We start from the raw sequence: 21,021 nt of genomic DNA, 5'->3' as shown, positions 1-21,021 counted from the left end.
TAGCATAGCCATTAACTGTATACTGATAACTCTTCACTGTGCCCTAATCCAGCTTATCTACCAGTAGTAAAATGAAGGCCATTAGATACTAAAAATCCTTGCATAGTGTAAATGTTTTATAAATCCTGTATCTACATTCTCAGATTGAGTAGCCAACCAACTAGGAACATGGCTCTGTCTTGTTTAAAATAAGAAAATGTTTTAATAATAGAAAAGAACCAAGGAGGAAATCTAAAACAGGAGAGAAGGAAGGAAGGGAAGAAAAATTAAGTGTAAAAGATGCAGTAAGTAAAGCTCTAGTTTGCAGTTTTTAAAGTAGTCACACATCTTGAGGCAGTTTCAAAACCCCTCAGAAACATGGCTTAAAAATGAACGCATGGAAATGAAGAGGCTCTGAATGATGAGGAAACTTACAAAATCACAAAGGGCTTAAACATCAAAGTGAGAAAAGAGGAACAGTTTTCATCAGAGTCAAAACCCAGAGGTCGTAAATCCTCCTTACCCTGGTGGTGTAAGCGGCTTCCGGATCATCCTCAAGCACTCGTGACATGCCAAAATCAGACACTTTGCAGACCAAGTTGCTATTTACCAGAATATTCCGTGCAGCTAGATCTCGATGCACATAGCTCATATCAGATAAGTACTTCATCCCGGACCCGATGCCACGAAGCATGCCCACCAGCTGAATGACAGTAAATCTGCCATCATTCTTCTGCATAGGAAAGGAATGAGAAACAATCTCATTAGCATCAGGCCAAATTAATTTTCACCAAGCATTTATTACTTGGATCTTTTTCGGTATCTGTATCAAGTATGCAATGAAACTCAACATTATTTCCGGGCCTTTCTGATCGAAGTCACTAATTCTTCAGTAGAGTGTATCCCAGGAACTGGGTTTGCTTCCTGTGGTAGATGGAAATTATCCAACTCTAATGAATCTATGGCTCAAACAGCCCTACAGTGCAAGAATAAATCTAATACTACCTTCATTGAACATGGATTATTTAATAGCCTTTAAAGATCACATCATTCTCTATGTCTCCTCTTCTTCCCTAGCCCCATTAAAAAAGTCCATGAATACAACCAAACAAAATGGACACAAGGAGTCTGTTAGAGTCTTCTAAATACCAACATTCTTGGATTTAATATAAAGTAGTCACGTACCCTGAGGAATGCATCCAAGGAGCCATTCTCCATGTACTCTGTTATGATCATTACTGGTTTACCTAGAGTTTTCAGAAAGAAAAACACAAAACCCTTGATGAGCACTGCAGTTAATGAGATAAAAATGGGCTGTGCACAATTTTACTGCCAAGACACCTGTCTTGCGCGATCTAATTTAATTAAAACAAGCCAAGCTTATGCCTCAGCTGTAGGGAGCTAGGAATGAAATATTAAAAGGACGGGTAGGTTTAAATTCCATCTGGAAGGTTAACCCTTTGGGTGGCTTGTTGACAAGGTCTTTAACTAAAGTGGCCTCCGGTATCCAGGGAGCACATGAACGGATAATTGCTCTCTCAAGCAAAAGGGGAAGAAGATAAATGGGCAGGCCTGTGTAAAGGCGAAAAAAATCTTTAGGATAATTAATTTATTTTGTCCCCAGAAGAGCCACTTGTGTGATGCTAAAGCAATCAATGGACAGAGAAACTTTTTTACTTATTTAGAGAAACCCAAGTTTCTGGGAGCAGTAACTACGCCGAATACGTCATGACTCAGACACATCTTAGAGCTCAAGCCTGCACAATATTAACCGCCCCCTCCCCCCACCTCCGCCCGCCTGCCTTGCTCAGGTCAGGAGCTATATCCTTGCTTTTCCCTTTCCTTTCTATAAAAAAAACTTAATTCTATTTACTCCCTTAAGCTGACAACCTCAGTAACAACAAACAACAAAATTCAGAGAAAAGGTTCAGTAAATTATTTCATCTGAGACAGAAAGTTAATTCAGTACTAGAACATTCTTGCTCCCCCTCCCCTGTTCCCCCCACCCCCATAAAGAGAACAAATTATTTTAAGGTTTGGGAGAAGTGAGGGGAAACAATCCTCTCATTTCACTTTGGTGTTCTGAGGAACTTAGGAAATAAGAACCATTCTTTAGTTTCTTAATTGCTGGCAATGGCCTCAAGGTCTGATATTCCTTCTTTCTAAATGGTATTTGTGGGAGGGGTGGGGGTGGGAACGTAAATCCTCCATATTTTACTAAAGGATGGGTTAAAGCAAAGAGAACATAAAAGATTCCCTGGGAGGAAAATAAAATGCTAGCTTGATAAATCAAAAATATTCACTTTCATTGCTGTACTTGTGGAATGTTTGGACTTAGACATTCAGTCGGGAAAAATGGACTAGGATATGCCACTGCTGAAAAGTTCCTGTAATTATTCTAAACTAATACCTTTCCCACCCAGAACAGACCCTCTTCTGATGTGGGGGAGAGGGGAAATGTCTTCATTTCAGAGGGACAAATTAGGAAGAGCAGAAGTTTTCCATTTCAAAGCCGTCCAAGTTACCTTTCTTTTTTTTCCCCACTGTGTGTTTGGTGCCATGTCTAAGAAATCTTTCCAAGGTAAAACTTTTGGATGAGGAAACAATACCATGGAGACTTTATTTTCAGTGATGAACGAAAACTCACAGAAAAACCAGAAAGTTCAGTGTAGATCAAAGGATGAACAAAAACCACTTCCGGTGTCTCCCCTTGGATGCAGGGAGTGGTCTCTCTACACCTTTTCTGTCCTCCTTCAATATAATACATAAGCAGCTCTTAGTTTTAGATTCTTTTACCCTCTACATCTGTGGCCACTGACAGAGCAAATGCATCTAAATGAGTTTTAATGAACCGGCCTCAATCAAAAGATACTTTGTCAACTAATGAGAAAGGTTGACTCTCTTGCATCAACACCTACTCCAATTTCACCAGATCCCTCTGGAGGTGTGGATAAGAGAGTAGAAGATCCAAAAGATGGGGGGGGGGGGAGGGGGAGTAGTGGAGAGAATTTATAGTCTCCCCGTCAATTAAAAAAGTTACTCAAGTAACTGCTGGTAATGAATTCACACGCTTCCACGTCACCTTTGCACCCTCACACCTCCCTCCTCTGACGTTTGGCACCATCTTTGTAATTTTTCTGCATTCCTTCTTCTGTTTATTAAAAGTATCCATTTGTCAGAATCTTTATGAGCTCTCCAAGAGAAATAAAGATGAATGTCTCCATAAGCAGAGGGGCTTATAAAATGGGTCTCAGCTGGGCTCATGGATGGATGTGGCTCTCCCCCTGCAACAGGCAGGGGTGCAGTGGGGAAGGCCAGAGTGGGGGGAGGGGGACAATTCCTCTGGTGGAAATTTTAAATCATTTTAATTCAGTGACAACTGCATTATGCAAATGAATCCAGTCGTTTATAACAGTTACAGCTGTAACAGCTACGGGTTTTAGAGGCGCGGTGGGACTTTAATACAAAGATCCCCTGTTTCTTCTCTCTTCTGCAGAGGTGCTATATGAAAATCACTGTCTGCAGCAGGAAAAACACCCCAAGCTGAACAGAGCCTCCTTTTGAGAAAATGGACCTGCAGAAGTATTTAAACAGAATGTTATCTTTCAATTAAAGTAGTGAAAGACTCTGGGCAGCCCTGAAGGCCACGGGCAACAGAAAAATATCCTGTCTGTAAAACTAATCTTAAAAAGCAAATAGAGCTATTCTATGCTAATTATAGCCTTCACCTTAGGTAGAAAATTATATACCCTTAGCACCGAGGTCCCGTTTTTGAAGGATTCTGAAGATGGGGAAAGATGTTCTTCTTAGGAGATAATAATACCAGTTAACACTTAGGGAAGTTTTCTGTTGTTTAAATTTGCCAAGCATTATGCTAAATACGGGAAATATTTCATCCAAAATAACCTTCTGAGGCAAGTTCTATTTTTATCTCTATTGTACAGATGAGGAAACTGACAGTTGGAGCAACTAGTCAAGACCTCGTGCCGTGTGAGCAGAAGCGCTGACGGGCACGACTCTGGTCTGGGGCCAAGGAGTCTCTAAGTCTGGTCCTAAGGAACCGCAGCTTTGGTTTATCTTCCCACTCTTTAGAAATGCGAACTCACCGCCCCACCCCACCTGCTGAATCAAACCTGAGGATGTGGTCCAGGAAGCCATTTTAACAAGTTTTCCAGAATTCCGATATATGTTAGAGGACCTCTGAGTGAACGTACACTTTCTCTCACTTTTCAGTAACCTCCTTATTTTCTCTTAGTAAAGGTCATGGACTCTTGTGTCTCATTTCCCCGCTCTGCCCCAGACTGCGTGTCCAAAGTTGACTCGTTAACCTCCCCTCCCCTCTCCACTGTCCGCGCCCCCAGGTCACCCACTCTGCACACACTGATTGAGGATACTTCTCATAGGCACCTTGGATCAAGTTAGAGGAACCCTGGCCTTCCTGGAGACATAGCCCCGGGGCTTACAAGATCCTTGACTTGTAGTCAAGTAGTAGGTACCACAGCTCCTGGAACAGAGCCATGTTCAATAGCAACGGCTTCAGCTAAACTGTCCATGTGGTGCTTTATAAATTGGTCTTAGCCAGCCTTACAGATGTATTCAGGGTTTGCTTCACAAAATGCATCTGTTGAGCTGTGTCGTATTTTAACTGAAGCGTGGTTCACAGGCTCAGCGAATGCTAATGGGCTAAAAAAAGGGAAGGTTCATCCAGGTGTTACTGTAAATAGGTGCTGAACAGCAATAGCCATAAATCAGGCTGAGCAGACAAGCAAATCGCCCAATATAATAAAGATTTCCAAGATTCACTCCCCGCATCTGGAGCTGAAGCTTCAAGCACAAGGTGTGGCGAGGTTTTGTTGTGGTTTATATGAAAAGTACTTAAATTTTATTTTGCTTACCATCTGCTTGCGCCTACCCTGTGACAATCAGTTTGGTCTAGCGAAGGTTTGAAAGATGGCGAGGCATACCAAAAATCTGCAATATTAATTTCCCTAAAATCTCACACAAGCTGCCTTGGAAATAGGGAATCAGCCTAAACCATAGACCCATTGAGAGCTGACTACAAGATTAATGACTTGTCCTGCACTGATTTCCTCCTATTAGGAATCAGTGGGTCTGCTCCATCTGTCATTTCCCTGGAAAGAAAATGTGTGTTTAATTTGCCAGTAACTTCTCACTTGGCTTTGTAAAGGGAGCGACCCACGTACATTTGGTGACAACACCTTCCAAGTGAATTATGTTCGGGTGGTCAAACTGTCCCATGATGCTGGCCTCACTCAGGAAGTCTCTCCTCTGTTTGTCTGTGTAACCAGCTTTCAGGGTCTTGATGGCCACACAGATCTCTCTCTTGCCAGGCACTTTGAGACGCCCACTGCATACTTCACCAAATTCACCTTTGGGAGAGAAAAATGAATCAACTATGGACCAGAAGCACATTCAAGATGAAAGAGTAATAGCTAACATTTGTTGAGTGCTTCTTATATGCTGGGCACTGTGTTAATGTTTTACATAGATCAAGGAAATTTCATGTACACCGATATTTACATATATACACGTATATACAATACATTCATACACATTTGTATAATCTACATATGTATAGTTAATATCTACAAAGAAAATAGGCTTAATCGAGAGACATTCAGATACTTACCAACTCCTATGACTTTTTCAATCTTAATGCAGGACGCGTCGATTTCTTTGGCAAATTCTCGAACCGCTTGGTTGGGATCTTCATATGTAAAGGGATCCACGTAAGTTCTAACACCTAAGCAATAAACATGTGATAGGATGGCTGAACACTTCTCAAAAACCACCAATAAACTTAAGTTGTCCAGGTCTAAAAATACTCAGTACAAAAAGTGTTCTCGGCATGACAAAAATACTTAGCATAGACATACGAAAATGTTTAAATTCTTGCTCTGGTTTTCATTAGTGGGTAAACAAAGAATTGTTAGCTACTTAAGAGGCTACAGATCTACTGACTTCCTGGAATGTCTTCACACTTCAAGGATGAAATCTGAGAAACAGCAATCCCATGGAGGAAAAGAGAGTCTCTACAACAAAACTGGGAAGGTGTTGGCTGAATACTGTTTGTCCAGATCAGTTGCTCATTTCCTACCCACCATCTCCAGCTATCCTTTCTTGGGAAGATAACTGGAACTTTCTCAACTGGCCGTGTCTACATGGTGCCCCATTTTGCCCAATATCTGGACCAATTAAGCATTTGACCAGTAATTAACAAATGAAGATTAAAGCTAGGTTAAAATAGACAAGAGGGATAATACCAGCTAGCTGACTGGAGAATATAAACTCTGTATTGGATCTGCACTTTTATTCTGCTTTAAAAAGAAGGTGCTATTAGTAAAGACATTGAAGTTCATCTGGCAGATTCAGCTGAAGAAAATGTTGTTGCCTCATTGTGAATGGTTTGAATACCAGGAAGTGTAATTCAGCCAAATGCCATAGTCAACTTGCAGCCTAAATTCAGAATGTGAGCACTGAGCCCAGAGATGTCTGGGACAAGAAGCATTAGTAATTACTGGGAACTCTCCTTTCCCTACTAGAGCTCCTAGGGCTTTGGGGCACAGAGAGGGTGCGGGGCACTAGTTGACCTAATCCCTGATTTTCCAGAACTGTCAGGCTTATCCTCATCTCAAAAAAAAAAGAAAAAAGTCATTTGTTTTTAAAAATATATACCACATGCAAATTTTAAAAATATGGTTTTGAAAAGAAAACAAGGTGAATAAATAGAAGGTTGTCAGATATCCCATATCCTTTATCACTTTATATGCTGTAGCCAAGAAACTCTTTCTCAAGATGATTCTTCCTACCCCTGGTCTCTCTCTTCCTTCTATCTCCCTGTGCTGTCCAATAGGGTAGCTATTACCCATAAGTTGCTATTTAAGTATCAGTTAGTTAAAATTAAATAAATTTAAAATTCACTTTCTCATTCACACTTGCTACTTTTCAAATAATAGTGCATGTGGCTCTTGGCTAGTGTACTGGATAATGCAGACAGAGACCACCACCATCTCAGAAGGTTCTACTGGATGGTGCTCTAGGAGAGGCATCAACCACTGTCCATTTGAGAGTCTTCTATCTTGCTCAAGTCTTCTAGGGCCGGTTCTCAAATATTTTCTTTGACCCCCAAATAACCAGAGTACACTGAAGAAATATTAGGAGTCTTGAATGCCATAGCAAATATTCTTGGGGTTGGAGCAATTATTGTTTATTCCTGGAAGTTCTTTTCTTCCACCCAAATTTTATCTTGTAACACAAGAAAAACTGACCTGTTAAGCCTTGTCACCCACCTACAAAAATGAGCCAGCAAGACCAATACTTTTCAGGGTGGAGAATAAAATAAGGGAAAAGAAGACTCTAAAGGAGTTTCCCCAACCCCCATCTTTAGTCTCACTTGAAACAATCCCAAATCACTTATTTTGGTTGGATACCCTTAAGTCCACTATTTAGAAAATTCCATGGGAGGACTATAATATTAATAGTCACGTGAATTTAATTTAGGCATTTCTAAACTGAAAACATGAGACATGCTCTAAAAATAAAATTATTTTTAATCCAATTTTTGTACCTTGATTCAAATGTTTCTCTTCATCTGCTTCTTGTTTAGCTTTACTGTATTTACTCCGTCTATTAAAAATTAAAAAAAAACCACACAATTATTTTCAAAAATTGTATGCCATAAGATCTTTGCTACCATATTATAAGTCAGGCAAATACACTGTGCACATTTCACAGATGAGTAAACTGAGGTTTATGGGAAGTAAAATAATAAGGTGAATAACTGTCACTTTGGTGGCGAATGATGTTTCAAGCACAAGCGGTCAGAACCCAGGGTCTCTGCTCTTAACCACAATACTAAACTGACGTGATAAAGCAAGTATTTTATAACATAATTTCAAATCTCAAGAATAAATTTATCTTACTGAAGACGGACTGGCTAATTTTCCCATACATAATCTGAATTAAAGTAAGTTTCCATGGGTGAATTCTGCAGAAATCAAATGGCAACAGTATTCACTTCCTGGTATTGATAGGTAACAGTCCTGTTGCTATAACCACAGTAACCACTACCACAAAAGACTCATTATCATATTAGATGATATTCTTAAAACAATATTTTTGTGGTTATTGGTTTCAGCTGCTGTTTACAAACTCCTAAATTATTAATGAAAATTTAAAAGGTAAATATTTGCTTTTTACTGGATTACGTTCCGTAAGAGTTCACAGAAAACCTGCAAGAGTAAAAATGAGAAGTTTCCATTTGTAGCTGAATTCTCTTTCCAAAGAAATGGTGTATGGTCTCACCATTGGCATTCTGTTCTAAATGTCATAAAGAAATGAGATTTGGTTGGGGGGGCGGGGCGCACGCCTGGATGGCTCAGTTGGCTAAGTGCGTTCGACTCCTGATTTCGTCTCAGGTCATGATCTCAGGGTTGTGAGATCGAGCCTGATGTCAGGTTCCATGCTCACTGAGGAGTCTGCTTAAGATTCTCTGCTGGGGCGCCTGGGTGGCTCAGATGGTTAAGCATCTGCCTTCGGCTCGGGTCATGATCCCAGGGTCCTGGGGTCGAGCCCCACATCCAGCTCCTGGCTCAGTGGGGAGCCTGCTTCTTCCTCTGCCTCTCCCCCTGCTCGTGCTCTCTCTCTCTCTCTCTCTCTCTGTATCCCTGTGTCTCGAGTGAATAAATAAAATCTTTAAAAAAAAAAAAGATCTCTCTCTGCCTCTCCCTCTGTCCCTCTGTCCCTCACCCTCTCTGGAGAAAAAAAAGGAAAGAAATGAGATTTGGGTATTGTAAGAGTCTTGGGAATCAGAAATCTTGAATACATATAAATCTTAAAACAATAATCTTGATGCATATATATACGTGTATGTGTTTATGTCACTTACGTGACTCGAAAAATCAACTTGGTACTACAGCTTTCTAAAGTTTAGGAAGATGAGGCCAAATAAGTGAATAAAATGTGTACATTTATGTTTCTGTCCAAAATGTAAAGTTCACATTGGCATTCCTCTCGTGTTTTCTAGGAGCTTCACAGACGAGGTAAGCCAAGACTCTTGCAGATGAGGAAGCTGACCCAAGATCCCCTCCAGGCCACAGAGCATCCTGACAGTGCAGCCCCATCAGATTCTGGAAACCTGAACCCCTGAACTCCGAACAAGCAGAGAAGGGTGGGATGATCGTGTAGAAGAGAGAACAGCAGAGAAGCGGACAGGGCCGTTAGGGGCGACCAGAGAGGAGCCCCAGCGCCATACCCACATCCCGCCGGACTGTCTGCAGATGACCCTCCATGGGTATCATTGCCCTGCAAGTAATAATACCTTGCACTTTCACACTGCATTTAACTTTCCAAGGTGCTCTGGACACATTATCGTGCCCTCCCCCGACTATTTACGAAGCAGTAACCAGCTTGGTTGTGATTCAGTCACTCGAGTTAACCGCCAAGTGGGTGGAATGCAGTCCCAAATAATAGCTTGCCTTTTTACTTTGCTTTTAACTTTTTAAAGAGCCATCCTGTCTTTTATTTAACTACATCTTCCCAGCAAGCCCGGGGAAGTAGGCAGACAGACACACACTCAGTTCCACCGGACACGTGAGGCAGGGAGCCCGCGGCTGCCCCACGGCACTCTTAGCAAGGAGAGGAGTGCGCCTGCCCTGATCTGCTCGCGATCTCACATGCCTCTCATAGTACAGATGAACTTACACCAAGATCTCTGATGAGATTATTATAAGTAATACTACATTTTATATCATTAAATCAACTTAAACTGGATGCCGCTGCTTTCAGAATCCACTGGTTCATCAAAGAAATGAAACACGTTGAAATATCCTTAAACCAAACCTTTGTCTGAAAGATGTAGTCCCCTCCACCCCTCCCCATCCCCTTCCCCTTGTAAAGGAAATATAAGAGTGTAAGGTCAGGAACTATGAAAACAAGATTTTATGTCAGGGAAACGCGTGGCTGGGTCCCAGGGGTGTGATAGGGTCCTGCCAGCCTGAGCGATTGTATCTTATCAGAGCTCCTAAAAGCATTATCTAAAATTACAAGTATATCTCTTGAACCACTTTAGATCTCCAATACTGATTTGAATGTCTCTCCTTTAGAGAAGCAAAACAATGCATTGAGCAGGAGAGCTTTGGTACCAACTTTAAAATGCCATCGAGTTTGTCAAAGACCCTGTAATATACCAATAGAAACAAGGGCCTCCGGCCTCCAGCTGCCCAGGAGGGCAGTTATCTGTCATCCATTAAATATGTGTGAAGCCAGAGGAAATGCAAAATGGCAGGGATCATTAACTATTGGGCCGACACGCCCATCCCCTCCTCAGACTTCTAAACACAGGAGGAGGAATTAAACACGAGGTGAAGGTGTTATTTTTAAAGAAACTTCTTGATTTGCAGTGTTACTTGGGGGAGAGGACCCTCCAGGAGTACAGAAAATGCTAGAAAAGAAACACAAGGAATCACTGTTCAAACGCTAATGGTAGCCTATTAGCTTTTTCAGAAGACATTGGAAACTAAAATGCCTAAGCTCCGCTCTACCTTTGTCACCTGATGACCCTTTCTCCTTGGCTCAGGGGAGGACAATGTGTCCGTTATTGTCCCAAGAAAGAAAGCCCATTGAAGCTGGTCAGCCAGGCTGGAGGACGCCACAAGGCCCAAAGGAGGGCTAATTCTAAATTGACCTCCACGGGCGGATCACCTGAATGGCAGAAGGAAACCTTTGTGGAAGATTTTCTAATTACTGGGACTCGAGGGCAAGCTGATTAAAACAGGGTGGGAGGGGAATGGTTTGTTAGTGAATTCTTCAGAAGGAAGCAAGAGACCGTTCATCTGCAGGAGTGAGAGGGAGGAGCCTCCCCTGCAGGTGAAGCTGTGAGTGGGAGCTGAGCCCTCCCCAGCTTGGGTCAGAGGGGGACGGAATCAGGGTATTAGCAGGCATTGTGGAGGAACAGCGTGAGCCCTGAGCGCTGCCCTCCCAAACAATGTGTCCTTCTGGCACCTTGACTATTCAAAAACACAAACAAAACACTGGAGGGGGAGCATGGCAGGGGCCCAGCACAAACCCCGCTTTTATTAAAATACTAACTTTCCTTGATCAAGTGGATGGATTTGATTGATGTGGTTCACTGTTCCAAAACTAATTAGTAAAAGGTAAGTAATTTATTCAGCTAAAGTGCAGATTAAAGAAGATAAAGCAATGTAATAACTAGCACGGCTCCAGGAGGACCCTTTCCAGCGTTTAATGGCATCACCCGTGAAGATTCATAGAAGCCATCCTTCTTTTCCCCTTCCTTAAGCTGTCATTGTTCTTGCACCAAATGATGTCTAAATGTTCTTCACGAGCAACATTTTGAAATGGGTGGAACTGAACCGTACAATTGCACGCAAGTTGTTTAGAAATGTTCCCGCAGTACCATCTGCCCCCTAATTGTATGAATTCACATGACTTCATCGGAGCCAATTTAGGCTAACATTGGAGTGTATTCATTCTTATGTGATCATAATATTCCAATTAGGACACCAGGGAAGATGGATACAGACTGAATGGTAACTGTTTTCGCATTACATGAACAGTTAGCTCCAAAGTGGAAAAGCTTAGCTTCAGACGAAGACAAAACCAACTCACAAAGTCTGACTTTATAGTGTGCATTCGATTGGTACGGCAATTCACAGATTATCAAGGCTACCAGTGGCACCGAGGAGACTCCTGAAATTTTGGTCCGCTAGTATGGTCAGTGTGGACTTTCGATATAGATCCGTTTTTTCAGTTCAGAAGACATTAGAATCATCTGTGCCAGTATTGGAAGTCAGGAAAGTTGGGCTTCTGTCCCGATCAGGCAACTAACTAGCTGCGTGACCTTGGTTTAGGTCATTGTTTAACCTGCTCTCCAGGTCCCCGGTATAGAAGGTACCAGTGTGAGAATGAGGTAGTTTCCTGAACCGGGGTCTTTTGTGTCCTTCTTCACAAATTTTACCACAACCACCTCATTTTTTTTTTCCTTAAAATCAATTCACTTCTTTTTCTTTAATTCGAGTAAAACGGGTACAATTGTACCCTAACATAAACGGACATAACAAAAACCCAGTAGCAATCCTCTATGCCTGGTTTTCAGGCAATATTTGTCTCTCATCACCAAACTGTGCTTTAGAAATGAGAGACTCGTCTTATGTTCTAGTCCTTTCAAAAGTTTTTCTCGCACAATAGAATAGTATTTGGGGAAGACACACTGGACTCGAGCAACCGGGATTAATCGCATTTGGGACAACCTGGGGACCAGGGAAATGTAACGCATTCGTTCATTAGTCCCGGAGGTTATGACCTTATCATTGCATTTTATGATGTCGCTGTTAACAGTCCTTTCAAAATCACTTTAAAAAGCAATAAAGTGGTTACACAGTGGAGACCACAGATAGATACCTACAGGAGTATGGGGACGTGGTGCCATATGCTACTGAGAGAATGTACAGACATGGTTTGGGATAAACTTTCTAGGGACAGCATCACGTAAGTACAGGGGTGTGACACTTGAACAACCCAATAGCAAGTACAATTGTGTGCCCAGAAAGCTGAATTACACGTCAAGGGATGAAGAAGCACACTGATTGTAGATGCTTGTAAAAAAAAAAAAGTAAGTGAATTTGTTGGAGCGCCTGGGTGGCTCAGGCGGTTAAGCGTCTGCCTTCGGCTCAGGTCATGATCTCAGGATTCTGGGATCAAGCCCCACATCGGGCTCCCTGCTCAGTGGGGGAGTCTGCTTCTCCCTCTGTCCCTCCCCCCGCTCTTGTTCTCGCTCTCTCAAAAAAAAAAAAAAAAATAGTAAGTGAATTTGCCTAACATAATGTGGGTGGTAAAAACATATAATGGGTCTTAAGTCAACTTACTTTGTATTTCATTTTAAATATATAAATAAAATTTATAAATGTGGGAGTTGGATTCTTTCACTGAGATCCCCAAATGTTTACAACACATCCAAGTTGGCCAAAAGGAAAAAGCTTTCTTCTCATTGAAAAAAATGGAGATTACCCTGGCTTGCCTAAATTTAGCTTAGGCTTTTCAGTATAAAGAAGATATAATGAAATAAATGAAAGAATTGCTATCAAAAAAAAAAAAAAAATCTAGCAAGATACCAGCTGTGAGCCTGAGGCCGTTTCCTCTTTCCTAAATGACAAATTAGCAGCAGACAGATTTTTCTTTGAGGTAATCAGAAGGGTTGAAACTTTTCTCACTGTGTGGGTCCCTGTCCTCTACTCCTGAAAAAAAAAACTCACACTCCATTCCCTGGTGGGACTCAGTTGGAGGGGAATCACCTGATAAGGGATCCCTCTGTCTCAACCTTCTGAGGCTCCACAGGGTGAGAAGCAGCCCTATCATTTTCCAGCCCAGAGTGTTCCATTTGTTGCCTTCCCAGAGAGCTGGCAAGATTATTTGGGGTGCCGTTTACCACCTTTCATTTGTACTCGCACTCAAAGCAGGGACCAGACTTCTGTCTGCACTACCTGTCTCCTCTCTCTTCACCTGTTCTTGTCACATTTAAACATCTGTAGTCCAATGTGACAGCGCACACAGCCAGCGTGCAGAGAAGAATCAGCTGAGTGTGCATCAGCCGCGGCAAAGCCTGTCAGCTACCTGGCTCCAGGCAGCCTTTCCCATGACAGCTTTATGGCCAACACTAAAGAAGAATCAATAGGAGGGCAAGGGGTTGACATTTCATTTTCTAAAAAGTGATCCATTGAGGACCAATCACCAAGCACTGTTTATCAGCCTTGGGAAGTGACATTTTTTTTTTTAATGGGGGAGAAGGGACAAGAATCATCACTGGGTAACTCGACAGGCTCAGTTCTCTAAGGTGGGGACTCATAATTGGAAACCCGATGCATCCTCCTATCAATCCTGCCTTAAAGAATAAAGTGATCAATAGAAGCAGAAAGAAAATTAAGTCATCAAGTGTGCGATTCTATTTCCTATAGCTACAAGCTTTTAATAAGCTTGTCTTCCTGCGTTACATTTTCTTGGGCTTTTGCTTTCTTTTTGTCAAAGTGGAACACCCGAAAGAAACTTATAATGAGGTGATTTATTCCTAATTATTCTGGTTTCACTGGTGTATTTAAGGTAACTTAAAAAAAAAAAAAAAGGTAACTCTAAAGAAAAGCCGGACAAGTAGACAAAGCTTCCCTTCAACATCAAAGAGATGGTTGAGATACAACATGAGACCCACTTTCTGCAAACGAGTGTTCCCTCAAATGGTTCTAAGCATCATGTGGTGCTGGATTTTAGCCAAAGATTATTTCAACTTGGAGGTAATTAAGAATTTTTTTCCTAGTTTTAGACTTTTAAACATCTTTTGTGATAAAATTTTATTGATATATACTGTAAAATTTTCAGGCACAGAAATACATAATACTGAAAGCAAAAGCCCATGTAATTTCCACGAAGTCTCCCATCCTGCTCCTGCCCCCACTATCAGATGGATATATACGATTGCATCCCGTTCCCGTGTCTATGTGCCTAGCATGTGTACGCACGCAAAACCAAAAGGCAATGCCTAGCATGTGTACGTACACAAAACCAAAAGGCAATGGACAAGAAAGAGGTCCATCCTGATTGCCTTCCAAAATCAAATGCCAGAAAAGGAAAGAATACTTGAAATTCAAATTCTGTTTAGGCCAAATTAGAGTTTCCAAGACTGAGCTATAATAATACATAGGGTGCAGTGGGCATGTCTATGTATGTTCTATGTGTGCAGTCCAGCGATAGGCAGAAGTGTTCATGGTGGATTTCCCTTCTTCAGGATGGAACCCACGGCTCTAATCAAACACACAGTGATAGACTTTGCACCAAAAAGAACAAACACAATGACAAAGGTAGGTGGTGCATGCACACAGTGAGCTCTTGCTGCATACTGCATTAGAGCGACCGAGATTGATTTCTATAATTCCAGTACATTTTGGAGCATGGGAGTGGGGAGGCATGATATTAATAGATACGTGTGACAACTGAGACCATCCCGGCAAATTAGGATATACAGTCATCACCCTAATTACAATGTACCACAAAGTGAGCACAGAGCCTGATGGCTTGCTCAGGCCAGTGGCAAGAGCCAGAGGCATTGTTGTGACGTCAATGAGATCACCAACAGGAGGGGCAGAGAGAGGACACAGCAGACACCGGCCAGGGAGCTGAACATGGCCACTGGCTGCCCAGTAGCAGCTCTCCCACAGAGCGAAACTCATGACCCTAGACAAGTATTACGTCTTCCTGAGTATCATGTTCCTCTTCTGTAATGGGAAAAGGTTTACATTGAAGAGGATCATTTTGATGTCCCTGGGTTCTGCCCTTCTTTTGCCAAAAGCCCCACCTTGTGAAATAGTTGATGGCACAGGGGAGTGAAGGTTGGAGAAGCCTAGATGTGGGCACACACTGGAGATGAGTGGCTGTCCCTCCTTGACCCCATTCCTCTGGAGCCTCTAACTAGTGTTAATAAGCAGATGGGGACAACAACAATAAGGAAAACTAGTTCAAAAAAATAGGCTGCCAAGCCATTTTTATTGCTCTCTTTCTTTTCTAGATTGGTTTTCAAGTATCAGGTTAGATTGTAGACTTTCACAGAATTAAGTAATCTGCTGTTTTAGATTCATTTCCAAGAACAATGTCATGTCCACAGCGTGCTTAATGGAAACTCTCTAGAAATGGTGATGGCCTCTCCTGAAAGAAGACTGAGTGCAGCACCCAATTATTTGCTTTGGTTGCAATTATTATTAACCAAACTCAAGTTGAAGCACCTACTGTGTGCTAGATTAGCTACTTTACCTATCAAAATTCTCCTGTCAGTAACTCTTAGGGGCAGATCTTCTGAGATCCTCTATCCCTACTTTATAAAAGGGGGAAAAAAAAAAAAAAGATTCAAAGAGTTTAAGTTAAATAGCTGACAAATGGCAGAGCTTAAATTTTGGACCCAAGTTTTATATGGCTTCTTTTTTTGCCTTTGGCAGTAAGTCCAAGCTTAAGAAAGGTATAAATGTAACACCTTACAGCTTAGAGAATCTAGAAATCTCTCATGGGCTTGCTTTTCGGCTGGGTTTCCAGGAAATAGCTGGGTCTTTCCAGGACTCTCAGCTGTGAGGGCTGCCACTGGGGCCAGCCCAGCTCCAGTAGGGGTGTGGGGAGATCAAAGCCATGAGGAAGGAGCTGGCCCTGCACATGCCCTGTTTATGATGCTAATCAAAAGCCTCAGCTTTGCTGGGAGGAGACAAAAAGCTCCCTCATAAAAACTGGGATGGGGGCCGGTGGGCAGTGAGGGGCTTAAGTGCTTACCTCCTGCTGATGACAAAAGCCGCGATGAGAATGACCACCAGCACCACACTGCCTGAGACTGAGACCAGAAGGACGGTGGAGTTGGCCCCATCTCCAATGATCCGGGAAGGCACTGGAAAGACAGTTACACAAGGATCACCTCTGGGAAGGTCCTACGAGCTAGAGCTTCTGACTGGGTCACGAGTATCAACCTTCCGAAGCCACTGGGAAGGCTCATAGCCTCTTTTGCCCTTTGATAAGTATTTATGCGACAGCATTTCTAAGACAGCCTTAATGAGATGAAGACTTGTCTTTTATGTATTTGTATGAAGAACTTCAACCAGAAGACTCTTACTAAATCCTCTGGCAAACATTACCACTCATTGCTTTTTCTTCTTTTCATTTCTAGTTTCAGCCCTAACTCTTATTGAATGATTGGATGCATTCCTTAGTGAGAAAGACACTTGGAAATTTCAAAAAGGACAAGTAGTTTTGAATACCTACCCACATCCCCCGCCCCAAATCTATCCAAAACCTGCTCATTACTGACCAGATCAGAAGCCACTTCCTCCTTGAAGCCTTCCAGGAATACCCCCCCACCAAAATGTCAAACCCCATCAGATTCAATCCTAGAGTACTTTCTCTTCTGCTTTTTTATTCTTACTTTATTTAATAATTCATGAAGAAAATTACTTTCTAGAACTGATGTTGAAGCTTCTTCTCCACTATCTCCTTATCCAGTAAGCTCAGTTTCAGTTTGTTAATTACAAAGGTGGAGCCATCTTATGTAAACCGATTATTCAATGGGCATGTCCTTTGTTAACATTTTCAAGTCAATCAATCAGTCCAACTCACAATGCTGAGAGTTGATATGTTTGTCCAAAAGGTCTTAAAAAAAAAAAAAAAACTGATCTGACTTGATTTAAACAGATTCCTAGAAATAAATAAAAGAAGATAAATTTGGTCCCTTCTTTACTGTTCCCAGGGAGAAAACTTCCTACCTTCTTTAAGATAGCTATGCAACTCTCAATTCGTCCACTTACCAATCCCGTTTTTCTATGATCAATAGAAGACTCAAAATAAGAAAAAGAAGAAAACATTTTCTAATCACATGCATAGACGGGTTAGGTAATATGAAAAATGCTCTTCTCTAAAGAGCATGAGCTTTTCTAAGTTACAGACATCGTCATTTCAAACCGTGTTCGTTGCCAATAGAATGTTCACCTAACCAGCAATTAGGTACAGCTCCTTAGATGTCACCTGGACTGTAAAAAGGGCCTCAGAAGTTGGTACCTGTGTTGGTCGTGACCTCCAGTGGCTCACTGAAATCTCCATAGCCAGCTGCTGTCCTGGCTCGGACATGGAACACATAGGAAGTCAGAGGATTCAGGCCTTTGATGTCCGTGTTCCTGGCAGCTGTCCGGACGATGCGGTAGCTCCGCTCATTCTGATCCTGCATCACGGAATGATAAAATTAGGGAAGGTGGCAAAATAAATCCCCACTTACTCTAGGCACGTAATTAAAGGAACCAAGCCAGTGTCCTTAGAAGTTGAAAGTAAATAGAGATTGATAAACTCTAAACCTCCTATTCTCTTCAGTGTTGGAAGTACCATTGTAACATCTCGGACACTGAAGGACATGTGGAGTTTGGGTGTGATCACTGTTGACACTGACCATATGCAGATCTCTACTTATGCTCTTTTTAAAAAAGGAAATCAGATGATGGTTGGTGGCTTTACTCACTCCACAGCCAGCAATTTAACAGAAATAACCATAAGAAGGTCTCTCATCTTTTTCTATTTTCCGTCTAGAAAATGTCAGAAATGTTGTAATCCGGTTTCAGTGAAAAATAAATCCTGTCCCCTTTCTGCTTTTAATAAGGAAGCCAATAAGTGATTATCTTTAAAAAGAAAGAGAAGTCAATTGTTCATTTTCTAGACAATCTTGAATGCAAATAGCTCTCTTCAGAATTCTGTCCTTTAAGAGAGACAAGTTATTTGTAAAAATAATGTCTTTCTATAACTTTAAGAGGCTGAAAAATGTAATTTTCCTTCCCTGATTTTCTATTAAAAGTCATCAAAACCCACACCTTGATTCTGAATAGGAGTGATCTACTTAAACAGATCATTATTTCGACTTTTATGAGTCACTCTCACTGATAGAAGGCTTATATATAAGAACCTCTTAGTTATCTTGATTTCCATTACTAGAAAGAAAAAATGGTTATATTAGAACACAATGTATTTTTCCTATTTTTCAAGATAACCAACTTAATACATAACATTCATAACTGGATTCGACCGGGGAACATAATGCATTTGGTTTTGAGATTCCCTGGTATTCTGGATTTATAACTGGCTAAAAACTAAAGAGAGAAAGAAAGGAAGGAGGGAAGGAGAGAAGGAAAGAAGGAAGGGAGGGGAAGGGGGAGGGAGGGAAGGAAAAGAAGAAGGAAGCTTGCTCATTCAAGTAATACCTTCTCATAATACTTGACTTCATACTCCAAGATCACCCCGTTGGGTCTATCTGGTTCCAGCCAAGCCAGAGCAACACTGTATCTTGTAACTTCTTTCGCCTGGACCAAAGCAATGGATGATGGTGCTATTGGGAAAAAACAAACCAAAAAACAAAAGGGGAAAAAACATTGGTGGTAGCAATCGATAATTTCATTTTACTTAAGAAAAGTGTGAAGGATTATCTTGTCTTCCCAGATCCCCATGTCAGTCTTCCCCAGTACAAAAGCATACCATTTTTATGGTTCTCTCCAGTATGTTGGTATATGGTTTGTCTTAGAAAGATAATCTCTGAGGTAAAAGCCTACGGCATCACCTCACAGCCCGGGCAGCAGCACCTACAGCCGTTCCTCACAAAATCTAGAGAGAACGCTACCTTCTTTATTTTTTGCAAGCCATGAAATCCACTGGAAGACCTCCTTTTAAGCTCAGTAAAACTGCATTTCCTCCTACCTCCAAAGTTTACAAGTGGTCATCTTACTGGTCTTTAATTTTACACAAGCAGGAGAATTTGCAACTCCTCCCAGGAGACTGTAGGAAATGCGAACAATTTCTATCCTTTCCAATATAAATAAAAGTACTGCTCAGTTGTAGCCAGGTTTTCAGTTTGACACCGTGATGCAAATAATGAAGAACACGAATAAAACAATGATGCTCTCTCTGGACACGCGTGACGTTTTGAAGCTATTTTTACAAAAGCTGAAATATTGCTTTTGCCTGTTGTGTAGTAAACTTTCTTCTTTCCACTAAGAAAGACACAAAAGCAGTCCTCTGTTGGCTGTGTTCTCAGGAGTCCTTGAGATTTCTAAAACCAGGCTGCCCTCTTCTTCACTGTGATAGTCACGTCTCCAGCTATTGTCCAGTTCTGCTCGGACTGACAATGACACAAATGTGCCATCTCCAGGGAGAAGAGGAGCAGTCAATGAAATCTGTAATCGTACCTAACAAAGCTGGTCTGTAGAACCAGAGATTAGGGGGTCTCCCTCAATTGACCAAATTGTGGAAATATGTGAAATCATCACAAAATGGCCACTGAAGAACAACAGCATAGCGTCAGGTCGTCCTCCTGCTCTTTCCCAACACACACACACACACACACACACACACACACACACACACACGCCAAACCCTAACTCAGAGGAAAAAAGAGAAAAGTAAAATAAATTGTCACTGAAAATGGATTGTGACTAACTTCAAACATGCTTGACCGTATCTGACAGGTATGCATTGATGGAAAGGAAAGCAACCAGACACACCATAGTCACACAGGGAATCTTCCAGCTGAAGTTAATGAAGCAGGGAGCACCTCTTGGAGGTTATCTGACAGCCTGGCATCTCTGTTAGGGGTACCTCAAGATGGCATGGGCACATATGCGCACGCACGTACATGCCCCTGCCCTATTTCTCTCTCCCACTCTTTTTCCCCCAAAGCTATTCCAGATTGAATCTCAGGCATAAACACAAGTGAAGGATACAGTGGATACATATGTCCTCCATCAAAGGCAACCCCAAGGTTAGTAATACCAAACTGGATGAACAGAGCTGCATGCAGCAGACATATGGAAGCCACTGACCATCTGAAGAAAATGAAAAACGGAAATGTGCTCATTAGCTGCATTAAGGCTTCCCTCCCCCAACAAACACACACACCCACCCACAAACATGCACACACACATTTTCTCTCTCTCTTTCCTTACTGGTTGACACGGAACCATGGTCCAGCAAAATGCAGGGAGTGACTCTCCCAAATACAGAGGAAGCAAGAAGGCTAAGAAAGCTGCCTGGCTATGAAAAGCTATTTTGCTCCAGGTAATAAATATACTCTCTAACAGAGCACTTTAGCATATACTCCATAAAAAGGGGCTCTTTAAACTCTGTTGTTCAGGATTGGGAAGTGCAATAGAAAAGCGAGATTTTTGAAAGACAGCGGCAGAGGATGGGGGGGCGGGAATCATAAAGTTATACAGTGGACTTTCTCTCAGCAATGGTCTGGCTCAGATTCTGATAATCAACAGATTCCTCAGGAAAGAACTGCCTGGCTGCCCTTGGGGTGCACTGCTTAACTAAGCCGGTTTCTCTCTGGCTGGGTTATCACTAAACTGCTGCACATGGGCAATGAATCTGATTTCCATTTTAGAAGTTGGAGCAGCAGTGCTCCTGTGCCCATTCAAGGGGAATATGAACTCACCCGAAGTCCTCAAAATATCGCAGGCA

General features: G+C 41.9%; 1 protein-coding gene across 2 annotated transcripts in view; it reads right to left on the bottom strand.

The window, feature by feature from the left end:
• The window catches only part of EPHA4 (EPH receptor A4), a 141,024-nt gene that overhangs the window by 16,100 nt on the left and 103,903 nt on the right, over positions 1-21,021 (bottom strand). For both annotated transcript variants that reach the window (XM_032401304.1, XM_032401302.1), the window contains exons 7-14: positions 18,771-18,895; positions 17,587-17,746; positions 16,315-16,426; positions 7,568-7,626; positions 5,630-5,743; positions 5,184-5,369; positions 1,165-1,226; positions 503-712 (exon numbers count right to left, since the gene is read on the bottom strand). In XM_032401304.1, the coding sequence (XP_032257195.1) occupies positions 503-712; positions 1,165-1,226; positions 5,184-5,369; positions 5,630-5,743; positions 7,568-7,626; positions 16,315-16,426; positions 17,587-17,746; positions 18,771-18,895 (1,028 nt within the window). The remainder of the gene's footprint in view (positions 1-502; positions 713-1,164; positions 1,227-5,183; positions 5,370-5,629; positions 5,744-7,567; positions 7,627-16,314; positions 16,427-17,586; positions 17,747-18,770; positions 18,896-21,021) is intronic.

Source organism: Phoca vitulina, unplaced genomic scaffold, assembly GCF_004348235.1.
Source record: "Phoca vitulina isolate PV1807 unplaced genomic scaffold, GSC_HSeal_1.0 scaffold1, whole genome shotgun sequence".
Taxonomy (NCBI): Eukaryota; Metazoa; Chordata; class Mammalia; order Carnivora; family Phocidae; genus Phoca; species Phoca vitulina.
This window is presented reverse-complemented; position numbering and strand designations above follow the sequence as displayed.